Source organism: Lampetra planeri, chromosome 4, assembly GCF_965212315.1.
Source record: "Lampetra planeri chromosome 4, kcLamPlan1.2.h2, whole genome shotgun sequence".
NCBI lineage: Eukaryota > Metazoa > Chordata > Hyperoartia > Petromyzontiformes > Petromyzontidae > Lampetra > Lampetra planeri.
Window position 1 is genome coordinate 9,553,890 of NC_136110.1, and position 21,913 is coordinate 9,575,802.

The 21,913-nt window shown below is 41.7% G+C and overlaps 1 protein-coding gene across 1 annotated transcript in view; it reads left to right on the forward strand.

The window, feature by feature from the left end:
- Positions 1-21,913, forward strand: part of LOC144717679 (adhesion G protein-coupled receptor A1-like) — a 76,555-nt gene that overhangs the window by 45,807 nt on the left and 8,835 nt on the right. The window contains exon 2 of the mRNA XM_078593226.1: positions 13,273-13,403. Within this exon, the coding sequence (XP_078449352.1) occupies positions 13,273-13,403 (131 nt within the window). The remainder of the gene's footprint in view (positions 1-13,272; positions 13,404-21,913) is intronic.

The window sequence follows — 21,913 nt, forward strand, 5'->3', positions numbered from 1 at the left end:
GACAGCATAAAGTCCTGTTTTTTCTTCATGGCTGGGTTCTCTTACATTCCATTCCACTGAGGTATTGCGGAATGAAGCAAATTTTTCAATTATTGATGCTGTTCCCCCCTTTGCAAAGACCTTCCTTTCAATTATCCTTTTTCATATGTGACTTTTATATATGTTATATGTTGGGCGTTGTTTATTATATATATTTGCTGTTAATTGAGGAATAATATTTTGTTGTTGTTGAAAAAATCACGCAATTTTTGTAATCAATAATTGAATATAAATGTCTGTATGGCACAAATATATGAAATGTGTCATATAAGGTAGAGGAACATATGAATTGCCTACAATAATGGTTTATATTTTGTTCTTTTAGATTTCAATTTGTTAATACATCCATCTAAGGCTTTTTATACAGACGCATGGAAATATTACCTTTCCAAAAAATCGGAAAGAGTCAAATACTTTTTTACTTAAGCGAAGATATCAGATGTCTGGTGAACTCTCTGGAACAAATTAACTGCAACCCACCACAAAACTCAACATCTAAATAAGCAAACTGAAGCCGTCAAGTTTGATGAATTGCGCTTGTCAAAAAGGTGCAGTTACTCATGCATTCTGATTGTAATTATGTTGCTTTATTATGTTACAGGGTTTGGCCAAACCCTTATTTAATATGCTGCAAAACCTCAGGCATTTTACGTGGATGTGCAATTCATTTTTTTCTTACAGTTGCGTATGATTTGCATTTCCGTTTTACTTTAATGCCTGAGCTTCACTAAGCTATGCTAAATTAACCAGCTGGTTCTTGCACAGAGATATTGTCTCAATGGGAGTAAAGTGACATCGTTGGATGTCACTGTGAGAAGCCGGCCTGGGAGAGGCACGGCGCGCGATGTATTGACATCGCGGACACCACTTGAATGTGGATGCAGTACCAGCCCTAGAGGGGCTCGGTGAGCACTTACTGATAGGGATGGATGGCACCACGCTCCGCGTGCAGTGCCAGCCCCTACAGGATAGGGTGCGAGAGTGCCGGGCATGGAATGGGGTTACAAGGGGCCATGGCAATCTGGTTGACCCCGGAGGACACGTGTCAAGGTCGAGATCCTCGAGGATTCGAAAAGGTGGTCGTGGCTAGGGGCGGAGTGAGCCCCGCCACAGAGGATATAAGCCGGGTCCCCCCAGTGGGACCGGCTGTTGTTGTTCATCCGGAAGACTCCACATTCTACGTTCTACAACCGACAGACTCTCCAACATGTGGACACGGACCCAAGCTGGGGTCCGGTCCGTTGTAGCTAGTTACGGTGCAATTAGTGTAGTTAGCCTGGTGGTCCACCACCATAGGTTGTTATCTGGTAAAGAGGCAGTTACCTCTTTGTGTTAGTGTGTTTGTGTTAATGTGTTGCCTCGAAAGAGTACGTCTGTGAGTCAGTTTGAGCCCACTGCAGGAGTAAGCAAAACTATTCGTTATTAATCCACAGAGTGGCATATTCCACAGGGGGCCAAAAGGCATATCTGCTGCTAACCATGATGTGAAGTGAATTCTAGCAAGTAAAATCATTCCACTGCAGTTTCCGTCAGGTTTCTGCTGTTTACGTGCTGAACCCAGCATGTGCATGGCAGCTCCCAGCAGCTGTTCATTGTCCACATTGTGTGCGATGTGATTGAAGGCACATTTAGAGCGAGCCATATTCCAAGTCACGCACTGCATATAAGCATAGCGTTGTCTCCTATTTAGCAACAGAATAATACACCCACATCACATACACGATGTGTGTGGGTGATTAACAGGTTTTGAGACAAGGGAACTGAATATCTGTTTGAAAATTGAGAACGTATACCATGTATAAACCATGAATGACGCACGTTTATTTTTTGTTCACAATCATAAATATGATATACGTATAATATCTTATGAAAATATATATACTTTTTTTTACCCAGTGTGAATATTTTATTTGAGCAGGATCCTGCTTGGGATGTGTTAACACTTATTTTCTGAACACGTGTCATGTGTGGGAGGAATGCATTGTCAACAAAGGAATGCTTTTCTGAGAGAAGATGTAATTGGGAGAAGGGATTACAATAAGTGGAGGACATGTGCAGTAAAGTAGAAAGCCGTTTACCATCAAAGACAGACCAACAACTTATTGTACGGAACCTACGTGTATAATTGGCTGAGCAACTTCAAGGCTCAGAATAGTCAATAAATCATCGTAGATGTCATTAGGGAATAGGGCATTGTTAATAGTGAGGTAATTTGTGCTGTCTTAGAGGAGGGCTGGTTATCGAATCAGGCATTGGAGTGTGTACTCAGAGGTCTGAGAGTAAGGGGAAGGCCTACAGCTAGGCCCTGGAGTTACAGTGCCACTTACACAGCAGTTGTGAGATCTACGAGGTGGATGTTAAAGTGGAGGGGGTGAATGTCCCTGCATGGAATATTTGTTTTTGTTATGAACCTGCTACCTTCATTTATAATCAAACATCGTTGTGGTTTGCAAGCTTTGCCAGAATGTGCCCTGATAACCTTGAAGATGCGATGTCTGAATTGCCAGAGGGGGGTCCTGTACGGGCATTGTCAGAGAAAGTTTGTCTGCGGAAACAGAAGCTTCGCCGTGCATTGATGCCACACTTTGAATGTTCACCCCCTACCACCCCGCCCCCAACGAAGAAATGTCCAACACAGTCTTGGTAAGATTTTACTTGTTGATGCTAAATAAACGAATGTCACCTTCGCATTGCAATAACTAAACCAAAACAAAAAATAGCAACACCACTATATATATAAAACAATGCCCAAATACATTTAGAGTCCTGCATTTTATGCCAACTTGTCATGTGCATTATGATACAATCCTGTCAAGCCCGTCTTGCTAAGGCGTCTAAGTTTGGCTGCCTGAGCTTGGGGCATCTTTGCTGTGTCCGGGAACATCTCAAATTTCCAACTGAGTGATGTGTCATGGGGGAACACTGGACATGTCCACCGGACCGTGTCACCGGCTTACTTCTTGACTTGTGACTGTCATGCAAGCGTGATGTTTGATGTTGCGCTGCAGACAGAACCCATGACTTGCCATCCACATTGGGCGACTTCTGTAAAGGAATTAAAGGAGAGCAATGCAGCGAGCCAGATGCTGAACCCTGTGGATTGTATGTGTGTGCATGATATTGTGGCATGTGTTCCACATGGTGCGTGTGTGTATTAAACCTTCAATATGGTCATACGCGATGGTGTAACGATTGGTACCGAATTAGCTGCATCAAGTGCAGCTAATTCGGCTGTGACGGTCCCACCTGATGACGGAGACTTGTGTTGCCTCCGAAACGTCGTGATTTTTGTTTTTATTTTATTTTATTTTCATAAATTTTTATGTTTTACCTACGTGACTTTACCGAAAAAACCTAAGAATATGATTCCTTGCAGTCACGAAAGCTTCAAATACAGATTATGTTGCGAAATGGTATGCAAATCTGGTCTGCGCTGCCCTGAGGTTGACTCAGACTAAGATGCATATTAATAGAATCTGCTTTTCAAGGAATATATAGCACAACCGTTGCGGTAGTCGATACTCTTTTGACTTTATATTCAAGTCTTTGTGTCGCCCTATTCCTCAATTTGTCTAAAGCATTTGACACTGCGGGTTACGCTGTAATGGTGCAAAGGCTGAAATGCCTACATTTTTCGGATTATGCAATCATTGTGTGAAAAGATAATCAAATTCCTCTGGTATTAATACATATTCTGATTCTGAACTGGGATTTACAACTACTAACCGATGTCTCCGTCAATAAAACAACATCTGACAGGACCCACATTACTAATATAGTTCTGCAGGGTTGTTCTTGGCCCTATCCTGTTTTCTCTGTATGTTAACAAACCTAGGAATCTCAAATCTGCACTTTGAAATGAAATGTTTTTTGACCGATGACACCACCCCGATGACCTGCACAAATTCCATGGCGAGTTGCGTCGACATCTACAACAGAACATTGATGATCTTCACCTTCAATGCAACTCCCTACAACTTGTCCTCAAGGTTATAAAGACCAACATTATGTTATTCTCTGGCTGCCCCAAACCTGTCTCACCACCAATGTATATTGTAGCTATTGACTACTTTAAATATCTAGGAAATGGCCTGGACTCAAAACTATCTTTCAAGACCCACGTTGATCACGTGGCAAAAAAGTTAATACAATACAAAAAAGATTGGATCCCTATTGAGAAGCAAATGCTGTTTTCCACCTGGACTTCATCTGCACAAAGTAAATGTCACCACCCTGCCCATATTTTATGATTGTGACAAAATCTACCACTTTTCTTCCAAATCTACCTTCAAATGTCCCATTCCATTAAATCACTCCACAATCCGTTTTGCTCTTGATGCCCCCTAGAGACCTCATCATTGAAACCTGTCGATTAAATTAACCTGTCCATTCACTCAACTTGTACATCAACTCAACCTGTGCATTCAGTCAAATCTGTCTCCCCTGGATACTCGGAGAGACCACCACTGGGCTGTCTTCATCCTTAAGGTCCTCTTAAACAAATTCACCAATTACCTAAATAACCACTTTATCCTAAAGTTTCCTCCCATCGCCCCAGAAGTGCCTCTTTATTCCCTTTTTAAAAATCCATTCGTAAAAAATGTGTTTGGTCAAAAGTAATTCCACGCCTTGCGTGTCCACATTTATGACATACTCGTTCTGCTCTTCTACAGCTTGGGTTTCCCTACCTTCACTCACCCTCTTTGTGTCTCCATTAAAGAACAAAATAAATGTTACTTGCACGTGTATATAACTTGTTATCTGGTACCTCTTGCTCCCACAATATGTTTGCACCGTCTGTTTTTCAACCCGTGTGTGATTATGTCCCTGTTAGGTTAAAAACACAAATCTTGCTTTCACCTGTATCCACATTTTTTTTTATTGCCTCTTGCTCCCATAATATATTAGCACAGATTTGTTTTTTCTCGATTCACACGTGTTTAGTTTATGACCGCTAAATACCTGGTTTGTTACTCTTTGGTTCTTTCGGTAAAGTCACGTATAAAGATAAAATAATAAATTAAATAATAGCATACGACGTTTCGATTGCAACACAAGCAATCATTAGTTGAGCATTATTCCTGAAGAACCCTGTGCTCGTTTTCTCCAATATGGATGTTTTATTGTTGTTGTTTTTGTGCTCCCGCACCACTGATCTCGCTTGTAGAATATGCTAGGTTACTGGCTAAATGGGATAATCTGTGTAACAAATCAAATACATCTTGATTTGAAGCTTTCGTGACTGCAGGAATCCATACTCTTTGGTTCTTTCGGTAAAGTCACGTAGGTATAAAATTAAATAAATCACGACGTTTCGGGCGCAATACAAGCGTCCATCATCAGGTGGGAAAGCATGGTCTGGACGCTTTTGTTGTGCCCGAAACGTCGTGATTTATTTTATTTTATACCTACGTGACTTTCCCGAAAGAACCAAAGAATAAATCAAATAAACTCAACCTAAACTGGGAACGTAAAGGTCTATGGATATTGCCCTATGAATATACAGAGTCTAAATATAAATCTTTATTTTCGTAACATGTAATAAGCGTATCATAATGTTAGCCTATTATTGCTGTTATTGTCTGTATAAGCATGTGATGACTAACGCAATTTAAATATAATAAAAAAATGTCCTCTGCAGTCGTGTTGCTAATTACCATGGTCTCTTATGACACATGATAGTTAAAAGAAAAACATATATAAAGATAAATAATTACGTCAGTTTATGCATAAATTAAGTAGTGCAACCAACTCCCAGAGTATGCTTCATATGACTTTGGTTAAGGCTGTTGAACCAAAGAATGCACATCAGCTGAGTAATTTCCACAGTGCTTTCACAAAAATGCAAAAACATAGCTATCATGGTCACATTATATAGTGGTATTGCATTGGCCCAAGTGTTGCTCGTCAAACAAAGTAAATTAAATCTTCACTTAAAGCTTTCGTGAGTGCAGGAATTCATATTATTTGCGTATTTCGGTAAAGTCACGTAGATAGGTTCAAAGAAAAAATATCAAAGTAACAAAAAACTACGACGTTTCGATCGCTTGTGTTGCGATCGAAACGTAGTTTTTTGTTATTTTGTTATTTTCTTCGAACCTATCTATGTGACTTCACCGAAAGACCCAAAGAATAAAAAAAAAGTTAATTCAACCGCTCCCTTTTTTATTAAAGTCACACGCGCTGGTAGATGAAAGACTCAAATTATTTTATGAAAACATGCAAAGCACTTCAAATCTCATTATGTAATAATATAAACACACAGTCCACTAGAATTTGGTGTTTTGTAAGTGCAAGGTCTTTTCCAAGATGTTTGGCCAAATTTAAAAGTGCATTTCAATTATATCATGTGGACATATGCCAATGAACAGGAAAATAAATCTCAAGGTGATGTAAAATGATGTAATTAACATTAGTCCTTGGCTATAGCTCCACAATAGCTTTACACATCCTGTCCCTAGCACACGCATTTGCTCAGTTTTCTATAGATATTGGGCATTAAGCCACACCCACAAACCAGTGACTCGGATGTATCGTGAGTGCATTTCACAGAGATGATATGGGTGGGACATCCACCTGTAGAAACACCAAGCTGCCTGTGAGAGCCAGCACTGCAATTAGGATGTTGGCCTATCTATGCTGCGTTTGAGTGTTCTTTTTTTTCCTTTTGTAGATGGGAATTCTCCCGGTACATTTTCCTCCTCTGTGCAAAAAAGAACCGAGACATAAATGAGCCAAACATTCCAGGGAGGAGCCGCCTCAAAATAATAGTGAAGTTTAAGTATTTACACAATGTAAAAAAACATAGCCTGGGCCACGTGTTTCTGGATCGTGTTTCTGGATTGTACGCCATGTGGTTCGGCATGATGTCCAGCATTTTGCTGCCAGCTTCCTGAAGTTCATGAAGAAGTTCCCAGCACGTCAAGCTGAAGTAGTTCCCGGCATCTGAAGTATAACGTCGGACATCATGCCAAACAATACGTGGTAAAACCTTATTAAACAACTCCAAAACCGATGCAGTTTTCCAACATCATGATTTGTATGCACTAGCTATGGCAGTGCCTTTGATGTCACCTTGCCAACATGGCAGTATCCACAGGAAGGATCCTATTTACACGGATGCTTATTATCATACTACCTATGGTGTCAAGTCAAGGCAATTTTATTTTTTTCTTAAACACATGACGCCTTTCTGGCACAGATTTGCCCCTCAAAGCACGGTCATCACATTAACATAAGTTAAAAGCAGAATGATGGCCGAACAACTTTCAATATATGAACATTACTATCGTGATGATGGTTTGAAACATATTGATTCAGCCATCCGTCAATAGGTGTCTATGGAATGATCATAATCACCCAATAATTGCATTCTCTCCAGAACTGGAAGGGTTTTATTTTGCTTAATTCTGGTGTCACTGTACTTTGGGCTCATCAGTTATAAGCAGAATGACAGACATCTTACAATAAATGCTGTAGGATTATGATGATTTATTTTGACATGGGTGATTTTTTTACTTACATTTTTACAACTTTTGCATGCTACTTACAGTTTAATGTCATGATAATCTCACGTGCAACATATCAATTGTCCCATAGTTTGTCTTTTTGTCGTCACTATGTGCTCAACAGTGCAGAATATCTTTACCACAGGAGGTAATGCCAATACACCTGCTAATTAGTATGCAAAAGGTTACACATTTTAAATAAAATGCTTAAGCATTTAAAATGCATCACTTTAACTTTATTCCTACTTGGTAAAGCTGTGGTTAGAACACTAGACTAAGCAATTGAAAAGGTGTAAGTTCAAATACTGGAGATCTAACCCATCTCATCATCCCTTTATAGTTGATCATTTATGGGAAATAAGTTGTGGTTATCATAGTAATGTAGAATTTCACCACTGGATCAAGAACAGCAATGGAAATAAAAGTGGCTGCATTGCTCGTTTGAGCATGGAGGTTCTCTGACTTGATTTAAACTCGAAGTACTCCTTGCAAGATATCGTAATAAGTGATTACACTGTTCTACAGCCAAATTGCTTCCGAAATAAATGTAGTCCAACTTTACTAATTCTGGTCCCTGAGAATGAAAATGATGCTTAAAATTGTTGATTGGCTCTAGTTTTCAAGATATGCTACTGGGTCAGTATATACGACCCTTGACTTGGGGATGGCAGAAGATAAGTGAGTTATAAAGAAAATGAGCCTCACTTTTAAACATAAATGACTAAAATACATATTTGACTGGATCTATGAGTAAATCTATGACTGAGTTTGGACAGTACTTGCTTTTTGAGAAAAACAATTAATTATGCAATCTGAACCTGGTATTGCATCATACATGATATGAATTGCATCATGTTATTCCCAGAAGTCATGGATGATGCAATCATAACTAGGCTTACATCCCTCTGCTGAACAAATTGCCCGATATCAGCTCTAGAAATCATACAGTGTCGTGCTCTCTTAATTGTCAGTGTTCGATTTTGCAAAGGGACACATTTCTGTTTGGCCAAAGTGAGCAGAGATGCCTCGTACTTGTGTGAACAATGCAGATCACTTCTGCTATGTTTGTGGTGAAGTGATTTTTGCATCACAAAAGCGCAGTATAACCACTATGGTTAAGACAAGCCTTTATTTTGGCTGAAAAATTGGAGATCAGGACAAGATTTGGGCCCCACACATATGCTTCAACACTTGTGCAACAAATATTTGTCAGTGGTTGAACAGGAAAAGGAAATCTATGCCTTTTGCAGTGCCAATGATTTGGAGAGAGCCAACAGATCATATAAGCAATTGTTACTTCTGCATGACACCTCCAGTTGGGAAAGGTGTGTCAAAGAAGAAAACGTGGACTGTGCATTATCCAAACATTCCATCAGCTATACGCCCAGTACCCCACGGAGAAGGACTGCCCGTTCGTGATGCACCAGAATCACTCACTTGAGTCAGACGAGGAAGAGGATGAAACTTCTGGTCCTGAACGATCAAGGTCACATGACCCATATTTTCTGCCATCCTCCTCCTCTGAACCACACCTCGTAACAGAAGGTGAACTGAAAGACCTTGTCAGGGATTTCGAACTACCCAAGAGTAAGGCAGAGCTGTTGGGCTCCACACTGCAGCAGTGGAATCTCCTGGCAGGTGATGATAGGGTTTCCATGTTCCGTGACAGACAAAATGATCTTGTCCCATTCGTCTTCATGGAAGATTATCTTGTAGCCTGCAACATTGATGGTGTGATGGCAGCCACTCAACATTCTATATTTGAAGCTTTCGTGACTACAAGGATTCATACTTTTAGGTTTTTTCGGTAAAGTCACGTAGGTAAAAAATAATAATAAATGAAAATAACTACATCAAAATCACGACGTTTTGGAAGCAACACAAGCCTCCGTCATCGGGTGTAACTGCTCCAGTAAAATTACTGTAGCTACAGTAATTATTTTAATATTATTTTTACCTACGTGACTTTACCGAAAAAGTCTAAGAGTATAGCCCTCAACATCTTTCATGATCCCAGATGAGTGGAGACTGTTCGTTGATTAATGGAAGATGAGTCTTAAAGCTGTTTGCTGCATATTGGCAATGTTTTGGCATACATTCCAGTTGGTCATGCAGTCCATATGAACTTTTGAGGTGCATAAACTATGACCAACATTAGTGGCAGCTTTGTGGCGATTTGAAGGCTGTTGCTCTTTTGCTTGGTCTGCAGACTGGATACACAAAGTACTGCTGTTTTCTCTGCAAATGGGATAGTCGTGCGAGAGATTCCCACTAAATCAAGATAGATTAGCCACTCCGACAGTCATTGGAGCCTGAGAGGAAAAGTGTTCAGCATCCACCACTTGTTGAATAAAGGAAGATGTTGTTACCACCCTTATACATCATGCTGGGTCTGATGAAGAACTTTGTCAAAGCCATGGACAAAACACAAGCAGCTTTCAAGTACCTCCGTGGAAAATTTCCAAGGTTAAGTGAAGCTAAGCTAAAGGAAGGTGTCTTTGTTGGTCCTCAGATTCGTGACCTTCGAGATGATGCATTTGACAGTGCACTGCGTGGTAAGGAAAATATGGCATAGAAAGCCTTCCAGTTTGTGGCAACACATTTTCTCGGAAACAACAAAATAGACAACTACAGGGAGTTGGTGGAAAACCTCCTCAAGGCATACAAAAGCCTCGGTTGCAACATGTCACTAAAGATACATTTTTGCACTCTCATCTAGATTTTTTTCCCACCGAACTGTGGAGCAGTGAGCGATGAGTATGGCGAGCGATTTCACCAGGACATTGCAACAATGGAGAAACGCTATCAGGGCAAATGGGGCCCATCAATGCTTGCACACTATTGCTGGACAGTGACAAGAGATGGTCCATTTAATTAATACAAGAGACAAGCCAAGAAGCGCTGAGTAGACACTGAAAAACGACTAAACTATGTACTTATATATACTAGTTTTTTGCCTTTTGTTTCATAATACATTTTATTTATATACCACTTTTGCTGATTTTGAAAGTGTTACATAAACAGTACAGATGACATGTTATCATGTAAAGCAACCATAAACACACATCTAAATTAAAAATCTTAAATATCTTGGGAACAGTAGCCAATCAGTTGTTTTAATTGTCATATTTGAATTCAGCACATCAAAATCCATAATAAACAGCACATGTCATCTCTGAAGCAAACGACGTCTAAAAATTTGAAGACCCGTCTTATTATTACTTTTTCAAGTAGACGTTCTTAACTGCAGCCAGAATTTCAATCTTAATCTTGATCCTAATCTTATCAGTCGGATTAACCCCAAATAATTATTAATATTAACGTACAGAAATAATGATATTAGTCTCAATTACAACCTATTGTTGTAGTGTTCATTGACTACCGAAGTGACTTTGATTTAAATAATAAAAAATGTAAATAAGGATTTTTTTACTTGAATTAACATAATTAACTGTTTAATGTACGTAGATGCAATGATTGCCATTTGATGGAGAGAGGTGGTGCAGTGGTTAGCATGCTGCGCGACAAATCCGGTGACTCGAGTTCCATTCCCGCTCACGTTCAACACCAGTGACGATTATCTAACCGGTCCTGGGCCCCCCCTAGGTCGACTCAACCTCAAATGAGTACCTGGTGTGATGTGAAAATATCGCCACTGGGGGGAGAAAGGCGGTCGGGCGTGGTGTTGGCCACCCACTCCTCGTGTGCCATGCAAGCCTCTATAGGTGCTCGCTAATAGCACTTGCCCCAGCATTGATTTGGCCTAAATGGGGAATCGTTGTCTTGTCATATTTAAAGATTCGTGCAATTTTGGCTCTGGATTAGAAATTTAAAAATACTCTATAGACAATGTAGATAGCAGTTGAGAGAACCGTGAAGGCTGGTATAGAGTTATTGCCCATGTAGCCATGGGGGGGAATTTTGGCTAAATGGTATTCCACGTATATTGAACACGTGTATAATTTTTCCTTTATTATTCAGTCATAAATTATCCTTACAATGTTGCTGTGTTATCCACCGTTAATTTTCCTTGGAGAATGTTAAATGTAGCAGGCAATTTTAAGCATGAAAAAAAGCACGTCAATGTCTGCACGTCATAAGGTATCCAGAGTGTTTTCTTCTGTTCTGTTAATTGAGAGTACTATACATTTTGAATTGCTGCTATGATTTGAATGCTTTACAGGCAAATTCATTATAGCATTCACTCTCGAAGGGATGGAGTTTCTCACCTGAGGAAGCATTGGGATTGTGTTTTAGTGGTTTTGAGCAAGTACTGTGATGGCTGTATTTTGGATTGACCTTGAGAGAAATCCTTACCTGCATTGCCAAAACTTAAATTGTATTCTATGTTTGTTTTACTGGCCTGAGAAATGTCAAAGTTTCTTGGTTACCCTATTTTCTTCACAACTGCTCAAGGCACTATTTGCACAAACGTATCATTTGATTAAATTATAGCATATCATTTCTTTATATATCATTTTATGACATGACAGCATGTCATTTTCTTAAATGGTAAGCTAAGAAATAATGGAATATTGCAGTAGATTTTACTTGGCTAAACGTATGACTGGCATTAGAAGGCTTTACTGTGTAGATTTCCGTGGATGTGTTGTATTGCTCGCTGATATCAGTTTGAGGCTTACTGCTCATTGTTCGGCGTAGTGTCTGACATTTCCTTCCACATGCTGGGAGCAAATTCAATTGTTGAAAAGGCATCATGCTGAAAACTCATTGGAGAGCTATTAGAATGGTTTGGTTTATAATTTTTGGTGATTCAAACAACACTATAATGTTGCATATATTTACTACTATAATGAGCCAAGAATGTCTGTGTGTCCCACACGTGACTTCACTACACGTCGGCCAGTCCCTGCTTTTCGCTTGCAAGTTTCATATTTACTGCAATACACCCGTCCTTGGACGGGCAAAAGGCTAGTCTATATATAAGGGAAATTTGTGATTGTGTCTGTTCAAAATGTTTAGCGTACTTCCCGACATGCAACAAACTTGAAATTTGCCATGTGGGTACTTTCCAGACTGTACACCATGCAAAAATTATAAAAATAGACTTTTGTATTTGTTTGGGGACGGGAAGGCGCAATAATGCATATATTTTGCACGGCAAGTGAGCTGTGACGTCACATATCTGCCATGTCACCCGCGCATGCGGAAGCGTAACAGTGTGCCTGCTGACGTCACCCCCCCAACCCTCCACGAGTAAAGTACCATACAAATGTGTTGCAGGTCTAAGGCGTTCTTTGGTTATAGACTGCTTATGGCCCGTTATTTCTGTAGGTTCCAATATCTGCTGCATGTTTGAATTAAATGGTGCTCATAAAAATGTCATTTAAAAGACCACATTTCTACCTACGTGACTTTACCGAAAGAACCAAAGAGTCACGAAAGCTTCAAATCAAGATTAAGACCATATATCTTGTTTTAAGTACTCATTGCTGATTGTATGGATAATTTCTGCGTAGTAACAAGAGAAGTTCACACGTTGCACAGTTAATGTGCCCTACGCTCATAGCCATCCGAATTATCCAACAATTGCAACTCGCCCCCCTGCCAACCAGCAACGCTTTCAGCCATGCCAAGTTTGAGTGTCAGCGCCTCCGTCCCGGGGACGATGGTTGCATTTGCAGCGCTAATAGCCCACAATGGACCCGCCGTTTTGTGCCGACGTTCTGTAATTAATAAATGTCCCACGTGTGTCCCTTTGTAGGAGGCTGGGCTCGACACCTCGCAGTCCGCTCGCTTGCGGGGGGAGCCGCTGCACCCCGTAGTCTACGCTTGCACAGCATTGCTCCTCCTCTGCCTGCTCACAACTGCCATCACATACCTCCTTCACCACAGGTTAGGTGACACACTCACTCGCGGTCCTCAGTTGGTTCAGCCACACGAAGCTGAATTTTGGCAATATCCCCCCCTCCCCCCAGGGTGAGACTTGCACTGTGATCTCGGTGGCTCTCAGCATTATCTGCCGAGCGCAGGCTCCTGCCAAGCCACTGCCGCGCCATGGTTATTACTAGCCATTTAAAAGTTTAATTAATGTATGCTCACATATATGCAATACTGTATTAGGTTCTCCCATATCATCAAGCGGAGTTTCAGTTGTGGGGTTTTAATACGTTTTTGGTGATTGCTTTATAATTACTCCCCACACTTTGGGTACACAGTGTTGCTAGGTGGCTCGGCAGGAGAGTAAGTGTCCCACAATCGGAAGGTTCCGAGTTCATATCTTGACTATCATCCCTCTGGGGTCAATGTAATCAGTACCATTTTGCGGGGAAGTACAGGAGATGAGCACTGCCTCGATGCTCATTTGAGGAATACATTACATTGACTTGTTGCTACACTTACTGTTCTTTAACTTTAGTATTTGTTAAATTGAGGGTATTGTTTTATGTAGTAATAATAATAAAAAGTGATAATGTTTTGCAGTTAGCTTAAGCCTGTTCCAGGCTCATGTGCAAACAGCATGATAGTATCCCAGAAATTGTTACTTTGAGCAATTTGTGCGAAATTTTAAAAGTATCGTCAAGAGTTACATTAGTTTGCATTCAAAGTTCAATGCATTGAGAACACGTGTTTTGGCCTGCTTACTGTTTGAGATAAAAGACAAGTGCAAATCAGCTCGCAGAAAACATGCAGGCCCTTAAAATATTTCTGAAATCTGAAAGAAAAAAAAATGCAGCACATCAGTCAGAAGATAATTCAATTCAATTGTGTTAAGTCACTGAAGCCTAATTTTACTGAAACTCACATACTGTAATCCAAGCATATATTGACCATCTCCAGGAAACTCTTGCCATTTTATGAGCATTCATTTGCTTGCACAGATGTGTTTTCAAGTTTAACTGAATGCTGTTCAGCATGGTGTTTTTGAAATTTAGCTCACACATGATGGGAGCTTATTCAAGAACTGAATTCAGTTGCATTCATTTCAGCTTCAATTGCAGGGAGCTTCTTCAGAAGTGAATTTAGTTGTACGGTAAATCCTCTATTTAAGTTGGGGATGTGTTGCTTGCAAAACGTGATGGAAGGCAAAACAATGTAAATCGAATTTGAAGCTTTCGTGACTGCAGGAATCCATACTCTTTGGTTCTTTCGGTAAAGTCACATAGGTAGAAAAAATAATAGATCACGACGTTTAGATTGCAACGCAAGTAATCGTCATCTTTCTTCCGCCTGATGACGATTGCTTGCGTTGCGATCGAAACGTCGTGATCTATTATTTTTTCTACCTACGTGACTTTACCGAAATAACCATGATACAAATTTAGGATAGGTCCCTGGGGGTAATTTTTTTGTAAAATTTTGCATCAAATATATAAAATAAGTACAAACATTTAACAAAAGAGGAGCTATGGTGGAAAGACAAAAAACTAAACACAAAGTTACAAAGAAATACATTTTCAATTTATATTTAAAAGTGCATAGTTCTAGTGGCTTCCTAATATCTGAAGGAAGAGCATTCCAGACAGCCGCATAAGTGCATCTGAAAGCGCGCGATGGAGTGACTGTCATTGTTTGATGGTTAGCCGAAAGCCACTCAGAGGATGACTAGAATTTGCATGATGGGTTATGCTCCTTGACAAGATCTGCAAGATATTGTGGTTCATTTGTGGCAAGCACTTTGTATGTGTAGTGACATAGCGCCGACTGCTGTCCAGCAGTGGCAACTGCGGTGGACAGTTAGCGCGCACGCCATTGAGCATATATACGGGTGTGCCGGCAGGGCGGAGGAACTGGGGCAAGGGTCATGGAAGACCTCATCGGGAACCCTGGAACCCGCTAGTGGGTTCAAGAAGGGAGACACGGCCAGAGCAGAGCCATGCCGCGTCGAGTAGGATAAAAGCAGTGGAGAGTGAGAGCTCCGGGCTGCCGGTTCTGGGAGTGGACTTGTCTCACTGTTGCTGTCATCTTCGCCACCTTTGTTGCTGCCACCTTCACTCGATAATTGTGCGCTCAGACAGTTGTTGGCTGTCTCGGTCGACGCTGTCAGTGTAACGCAGTTAGGGTTGTGTCTAGACTGGGCTGTACGGCAACGAGAAGGAAGGAGGCGAACCTATTGAACCTAAAGAGTGTTATAATAAAGAAGGTGCCTCCTGCAACTACCTCGTGTCCGACTTGTGCTCCACTACATCTGGTGTCAGAAGTGGGGTTCCAAAGTAACTCTGAAGAGGAACCCACCTACAGTGTCATCGGGACGAGGACGGCAGGACAGTCATCCCTCCGATAGCCCCGGGACCCCGGTTACGAAGCCCGTTGGCTGCGGAGCAGCGGGAGAGCCGCCGCGGATCAGCGTGACAGCCACTGCGCATTAGAGAAGAGTGGATGCATCTGCGGGTAGAGCGGCCATGCATCGGCGGGAGAGCGGCTACACATCGGCGGGAAAGCGGCTAAGTATCTGCGGGAGAGCGGCTATGCCTCAGTGGGAAAGCGGCTACGCATCTGCGAATAGATTGGAGAGCGGCGTGATTTTCCATGGTCACGCGCTGACCACGTAGCATGGCGGAGGACCGCCGTGTCGAGAGGCTGTGCGGGATGTCGCGGAAGGCACGCCGCTGTCAGCGGCGAGAAGAGGAGTCACGGGGAGACCCCGGCTGGAGCTTTCCTTGGAGCGGGAGCGGAGGAGTCCGGACCGGAGACCGTGCATATGGTGGGTGCCATTTTGCCGCTGGAAGACCTACCATGGGCAGCGGGCGCTATTTTAAGGCGAGCACGGGAACGCGCAGAAAGGGCGCAGAGGTCACCGGCGCTGCAAGTGGCCTTTTTTGACCTGCCACGGGAGGCCTGCAAAAGGTTTCTCCAGAGAGAGCGAAGGGATTCCGAGATGCCCTACGCTTTCCGGGAGGCGCTGCTGGTGCTTGGACGGGAGGCATACTCGCACTTGGATGAGGGGGCACTCGTATTCTAGGTGGCGGATAGGCTGAGGGATGATGGCGTGGGAGTTGAAGATCGCCCTGCACTTGGTCGTTGGCGCAGAGATCTTGTCCTTAATGGTGGCCCGAAAAATGCAAGCCTACGAGTACCACCAGCATCGGTCAAAGGTAGAGGCTGGGCCATGGTGAATGGAGGACATGAGGGCGGCGTGGATTGGCAGCTGGGGCAGTCCCATCCGCCCTCGGAACCCACGGCCTAAGTGTTTCATGTGTGGCCGGTTAGGCCATATCGCTATACAGTGTCGGGTGTCAGCTGGGCGCCGGCAGTGTCGCCGATGCCCTCCAACCCACTGGCAACGTGTTCCCAAGCCCCACCGAACCCGGGTCTCGAAGGCCTTCCTAGACCTCCATGTGCGAGGTGTCGGGGACCCTATCTGGACAGATGCGGCCAATTCAGCGAGGGGCCATGCCCGTTAGGTCGCTGGTTTCTTCTTCCTCCTTCATCTCTCCCCATTCCTCGGAGTCCCAGGGGTGCAAGACCCTGCGAAGGCAGGGATTACCGGTGTTAAAGACTGGCTCAAGTAAGCTACGTTCTGGTAAAAGCGAACTCTCCCTTGCACGGTGGGATATGGGGGAGAGAGGGTGTTAGGGGTAAGGGCCTGTGTAAGGGGTTGCGTTGGGTGTTTTTGTCGGTTCACGCGGGGAGTGCCGCATTGTGCTGGGTGTGTTGTGGGGGGCACCACGTTGTGCTATGTGCCGTCGGTTCGTGCGGGGAACACCGCGTTGTACTATGTGCTGTCGGGTTGCAGGGAGCGCCGCATTGGGCTGTTTGTTGTTGGTTTGCACGGGGGCACTGCGGTTGTGTCGCGACTGTAATTTTTAAAATCTTTTTTTTCTTATTTTTTTCTTCTTTCACCGGTTGCGGCTGCTGTATTGGCAGCCAAGGCGGCTGCTTTTTTAACGGGGGGGGGTGGGGGTTGATGTAGTGACATAGCGCTGACTGCTGTCCAGCAACTATGGTGGACAGTTAGCACACACACCATTGAGCATATACACGGGTGTGCCGGTAGGGTGGAGGAACTGGAGCAAGGGTCGCGAAGCCCTGGAACCCGCTAGTGGGTTCTAGAAGGGAGACATGGCCAGGGTGGAGCCAGGCCGTGCCGAGTAGGATAAAACCAGTGGAGAGTGAGAGCTCCGGGCTACTGGTTCTGGGATTGGAATCGTCTCGCCGTCGCTGTCGTCTTCACCGCCTTCGTCGCTGCCGCCTTCACTCAATAATTGCGCGGCCAGACAGTTGTTGGCTGTCTCGGTCGACGCCGTCGGTGTAACGTGGCCGTGTCGATGCTGGGCTGTACAGCAATGAGAAGGAAGGAGGCGAACCTGTTGAACCTAAAGAGTGTTATAATAAAGAAGGTGCCTCCTGCAACTACCTCGTCTCCGACTTGTGCTACACTACATATGTAATGAACACCACTTTATAATGTATTTGTTCAGCAACCAATAGCCAATACAGGTCAACGAATGCCGGACAGACACGATCGGATCTTGCAATACTCATCACAATACAGTACAACCGTGAACTTCTATGCGGTTGCAAACTCCTTCACCAAAAAAAGAGTAAACACGTCATAAGTAAATAACATCAACCAATCCTACAAAACGTTTGGATAATTACTGTTGCATATTTTTGTGCACATGTAGCACTTTTGAACTGGAGAGCGTACACTATGTCTAGTTCGGTGGCTGCACATTCATTGATTAAAAATTAAGAAAACCAGTGAATTGGGCTCACAACAATGGACGTGGAGACTTCTTGCAGGTGGGTTTATTTTAATCTGGGACTCCAGCTCGAACCCTCAGCCCGTTTCTCGCTGCCTCACTTCTTAGCAACATCACTGCTGTGAATCTGATATTGGTTTCCCTATCTGCTCACTATTTAACATAAATAACAACAATAATGTAATTATTGACATTTGACACTATTAACGCATTTCACATATTAAACACTATAACAATAACTTCAAATTAAAACGACCTAGCGAATTAAATAAACTCTTTAACAAAAACTACAGGACTGTATTCATTTATGCAGCAGCTGACAACGTTCAGCGAGTAAAGAACCACCAACATTTATCTAGCAAGCCCCTTCAGGCTCTTTTTACCTGTACTCTTATGGACTGATTAATTATATTAATTTAGTCACTTTTAATAAAATAAGCATTTTACAAATGACTTCATGGTTTGGTCTAATTTATTCAACTAAATGGTATAGTATACTATTATATAAATTGTTAAACCGTTATTATGCTTTATGCTTTTTGTTCCTCAAGATGAGTATTTATATATTTCCTTCAAGATTTGGGGGTCTTAAAATAAAAAATCGCGTATTTTCTGATTATTTTTTTCTGTTGTTTGTGTCCTAAAATCTACCTGTGTACCAAATTTCAGCTTTCTACCTTGTTGGAAAGTACCCTGGAGGTTTTTGAGATATACATAAAGATTAAGGTCTTTCTTTATTTATATGGATAAAGGATTTTTACTCTCACTGATAGGAAAAACAAATGTTGGCATTCAAAATGTTGGCCTTCTTTCACACAAGAGAATGTAAAGACGAGAGTTTGTTGATGCTACCTCCGTTGTAATGTCAGCCACGTTACATAGATGTTTTTGTTATATATATTTATAAAGAAAGTACAGAGTATTCTTTAATATTCTGAGCTTAAAGTATCATAGGTTACAATAGACAAATGTCTGTGTCATTGGCATATAAGGCATTTTAATTCTCATGTATATTATGCAAGAATTGGATGTTAGTTTTAAACTTTTCAACGTTTAACATCGTTACATACAATGGTGTATGCCCATTCAAACAAACCTGCAAATTCTAGACGGTGCAAATTGACCCCCTGTCAAAATATAAATCAAATAACAGATATAATTCTGGTTATACTGTGGAAATTCAATTTTAAATTAACAAACTCTCATGTGATATGCTAGGTTTGCACTTTGCAGTAGATAGAAAAGGAAAGGATGGGAGCGGTATTTATGAACGGCAATAGGGATTTTGACAGAGGACAATTATTTTGCGCTGGCCACCATTCTATTTAACTTTCTATCTTTCTAGTCTCAAAGCAAGAATAGCCTTACAGCACTCCAGCCACTCCTTCACTGGCAATCAGTCACCTCCTTATCGCCACGGTGGGGAGACGTTTACTACTTTGCCCGGTATGCAAGAGGTCGTGGGTTCGAGCCCGACCCTTGATGCCTGTATATTTGGAGTTTGCATGTTCTCCCCGTGGTCGCGTTGATTTTTCTTCGGGTCCTCGTGTGTTTCCCTCCACATTTAAAAACATGCGTTTAGAGTATTTGGCTGCTATACATTTCCACATGATGAGCTACTTCATTGGACTATCATTTGTCGCCATGACGCTTCTAAAAAAGAGCAAAATATCTCAGTGGGCCTTACCTGCTAAATAAACATACTTTAGTTTAGTTTCCTTATCACTCAAAACTACCATGGTTACCATGCCCATGAACTTTACTGATTAATCCACCCGTCTTGAAGACTCGGTCGACCAGATTGACTTGTTTTTTTATCTCGTCCTTACTTGTGCTCAACCACCACAACTGCAAGTAAAACACTTCTCTTTTTGCTTCTTTCCTTGCACTGCTCGGCCTTGGAATTTACTCCCATTGTCTATTTCCCCATGTTCATATAACCTTGACCAATTCAGGAAACATGCCAACTCTTGTTGATCGCAACTGTGCTCGTTCGATTTATTGCTGGCCTTTTAACTCTAAGATCTTTAAGCCTGTGCTCAGCAACTGTGTTTAAATAAAAAGCGAATGGAATTCTGTATTTTTTTAAATCGATGTAGTTATATTTTCCTTCAGCCGCAGCCATTGCAATGGGAGTCAAGACAAATCAGTGTTATTTTTCTAACAGTCAGCATTTGCATTTTGCAATACGGTATGTTATTGTACTACTGCTTGCATACATATATAAAATGCAACTCAATAATTGTCTATTTTGTTTACACGTAAGTGACCATTGAGTGAGTAAGTTTGTTGTATCTTTCTATTTATCATTTGCCTTATTCATTTGGGAGTGTGACTGTGTAATTAGGTACAGGAAATAATAGTTATTGCTTAGTAAATAGACTGGGAAAGAGTCAGTTAAAGACCCAATGAAAAAGCAATTGTTTACAAAGTGCAGGTGTCATCCTGTAAACTGTGAGACCAGATGAAATTGATAGTTGTAAAATATTAGCAGTGGATTACTTTAAAAGTCTTTGGCCAATATTATTGTAAACAGAAAGTATTAGTTTTGAGGCAAAGGAATGTATTAAAACCTCACAACAGCCAAACGCACGCCTTTTTGTAACCCCCGTGTTTATATGTTGTACGACGGTTTTATTTTGGTATTTGCGTGATCAAAAGAAGTAATACCATAACAAGTATTACCGAATTACCTACATTTCATCTTTATTCAGACCATTTTGTAAATCTATACACTGTACAGAGTTTTTTTGGCTGATAAATGACTTTGTACCGTTTGTCATGGCTTCCAAATATAAAGTTCAGTATCATTTGACAGATAATCTGTGATAGCTAATAATGCATGTAACCTACATATGTTTACATTGTGTGATTATACCGTACCACATGATCTATATTTAATTAGTAATGCTTAATATCAATCATTTATTGATTTTGTTTGTGTGCTCTTTTATAATTATTCGGTAATGCTTTATTGCAAAGCATAGGTACTTTGTGCATTCTAATAACCTGCCTGGTCAATACTTGTTTAATAATAAAAAAAAAATGTATAAGCCCAGGTAATCTATTATACATGATACAATCCATTATGCATTAAACATTGGCATTAATTGACGCACATTTTTTAAATCTTAAACAAGTAGGCTGAGACAGTGTCTTCGTAAATACTGACAATCTATTTCAGGTTTCTTAGAGTTAATGATCACCAATCTTTTAGGAGGCATTATTCAATATGAAATATAGATTGCATTTACTATTTGGTATTAGTCGCATCGATTTTTGTATATGAATTAGGCTGCAATTTACCTCTCCATGACACATATAAGCATGACCTCCCATCTATTATTGTGGTTATTATCATGAAGCTGCCCTACCCTACCTATCCCCCTGCCAATTAGCGTGAGGGGGTGGGGCCTAAAGAATAATGGCCAAGTCACTAAAAGGAAAGGAGGAAGAGAAGGGGTGGGAACTAACCAGAAGGGGTGGGGCCTAACCAGAAAGGGTGGGGCCTAACCAGAAAGGGTGGGACCTAATCAGAAAGGGGGTGGGGCATAGAGAGGAAGAGAGTGTGACATGAAGAGGTTGCACTTCTCAGTTCCTTTAAGGCAATTAAAGCATACTCAAATACATGCGGCCGCTAGCATATCTTTAGTGCGGCAGTTGTGGCCTCAGGCCAACTGGTTTTATTATTTTTTTCGA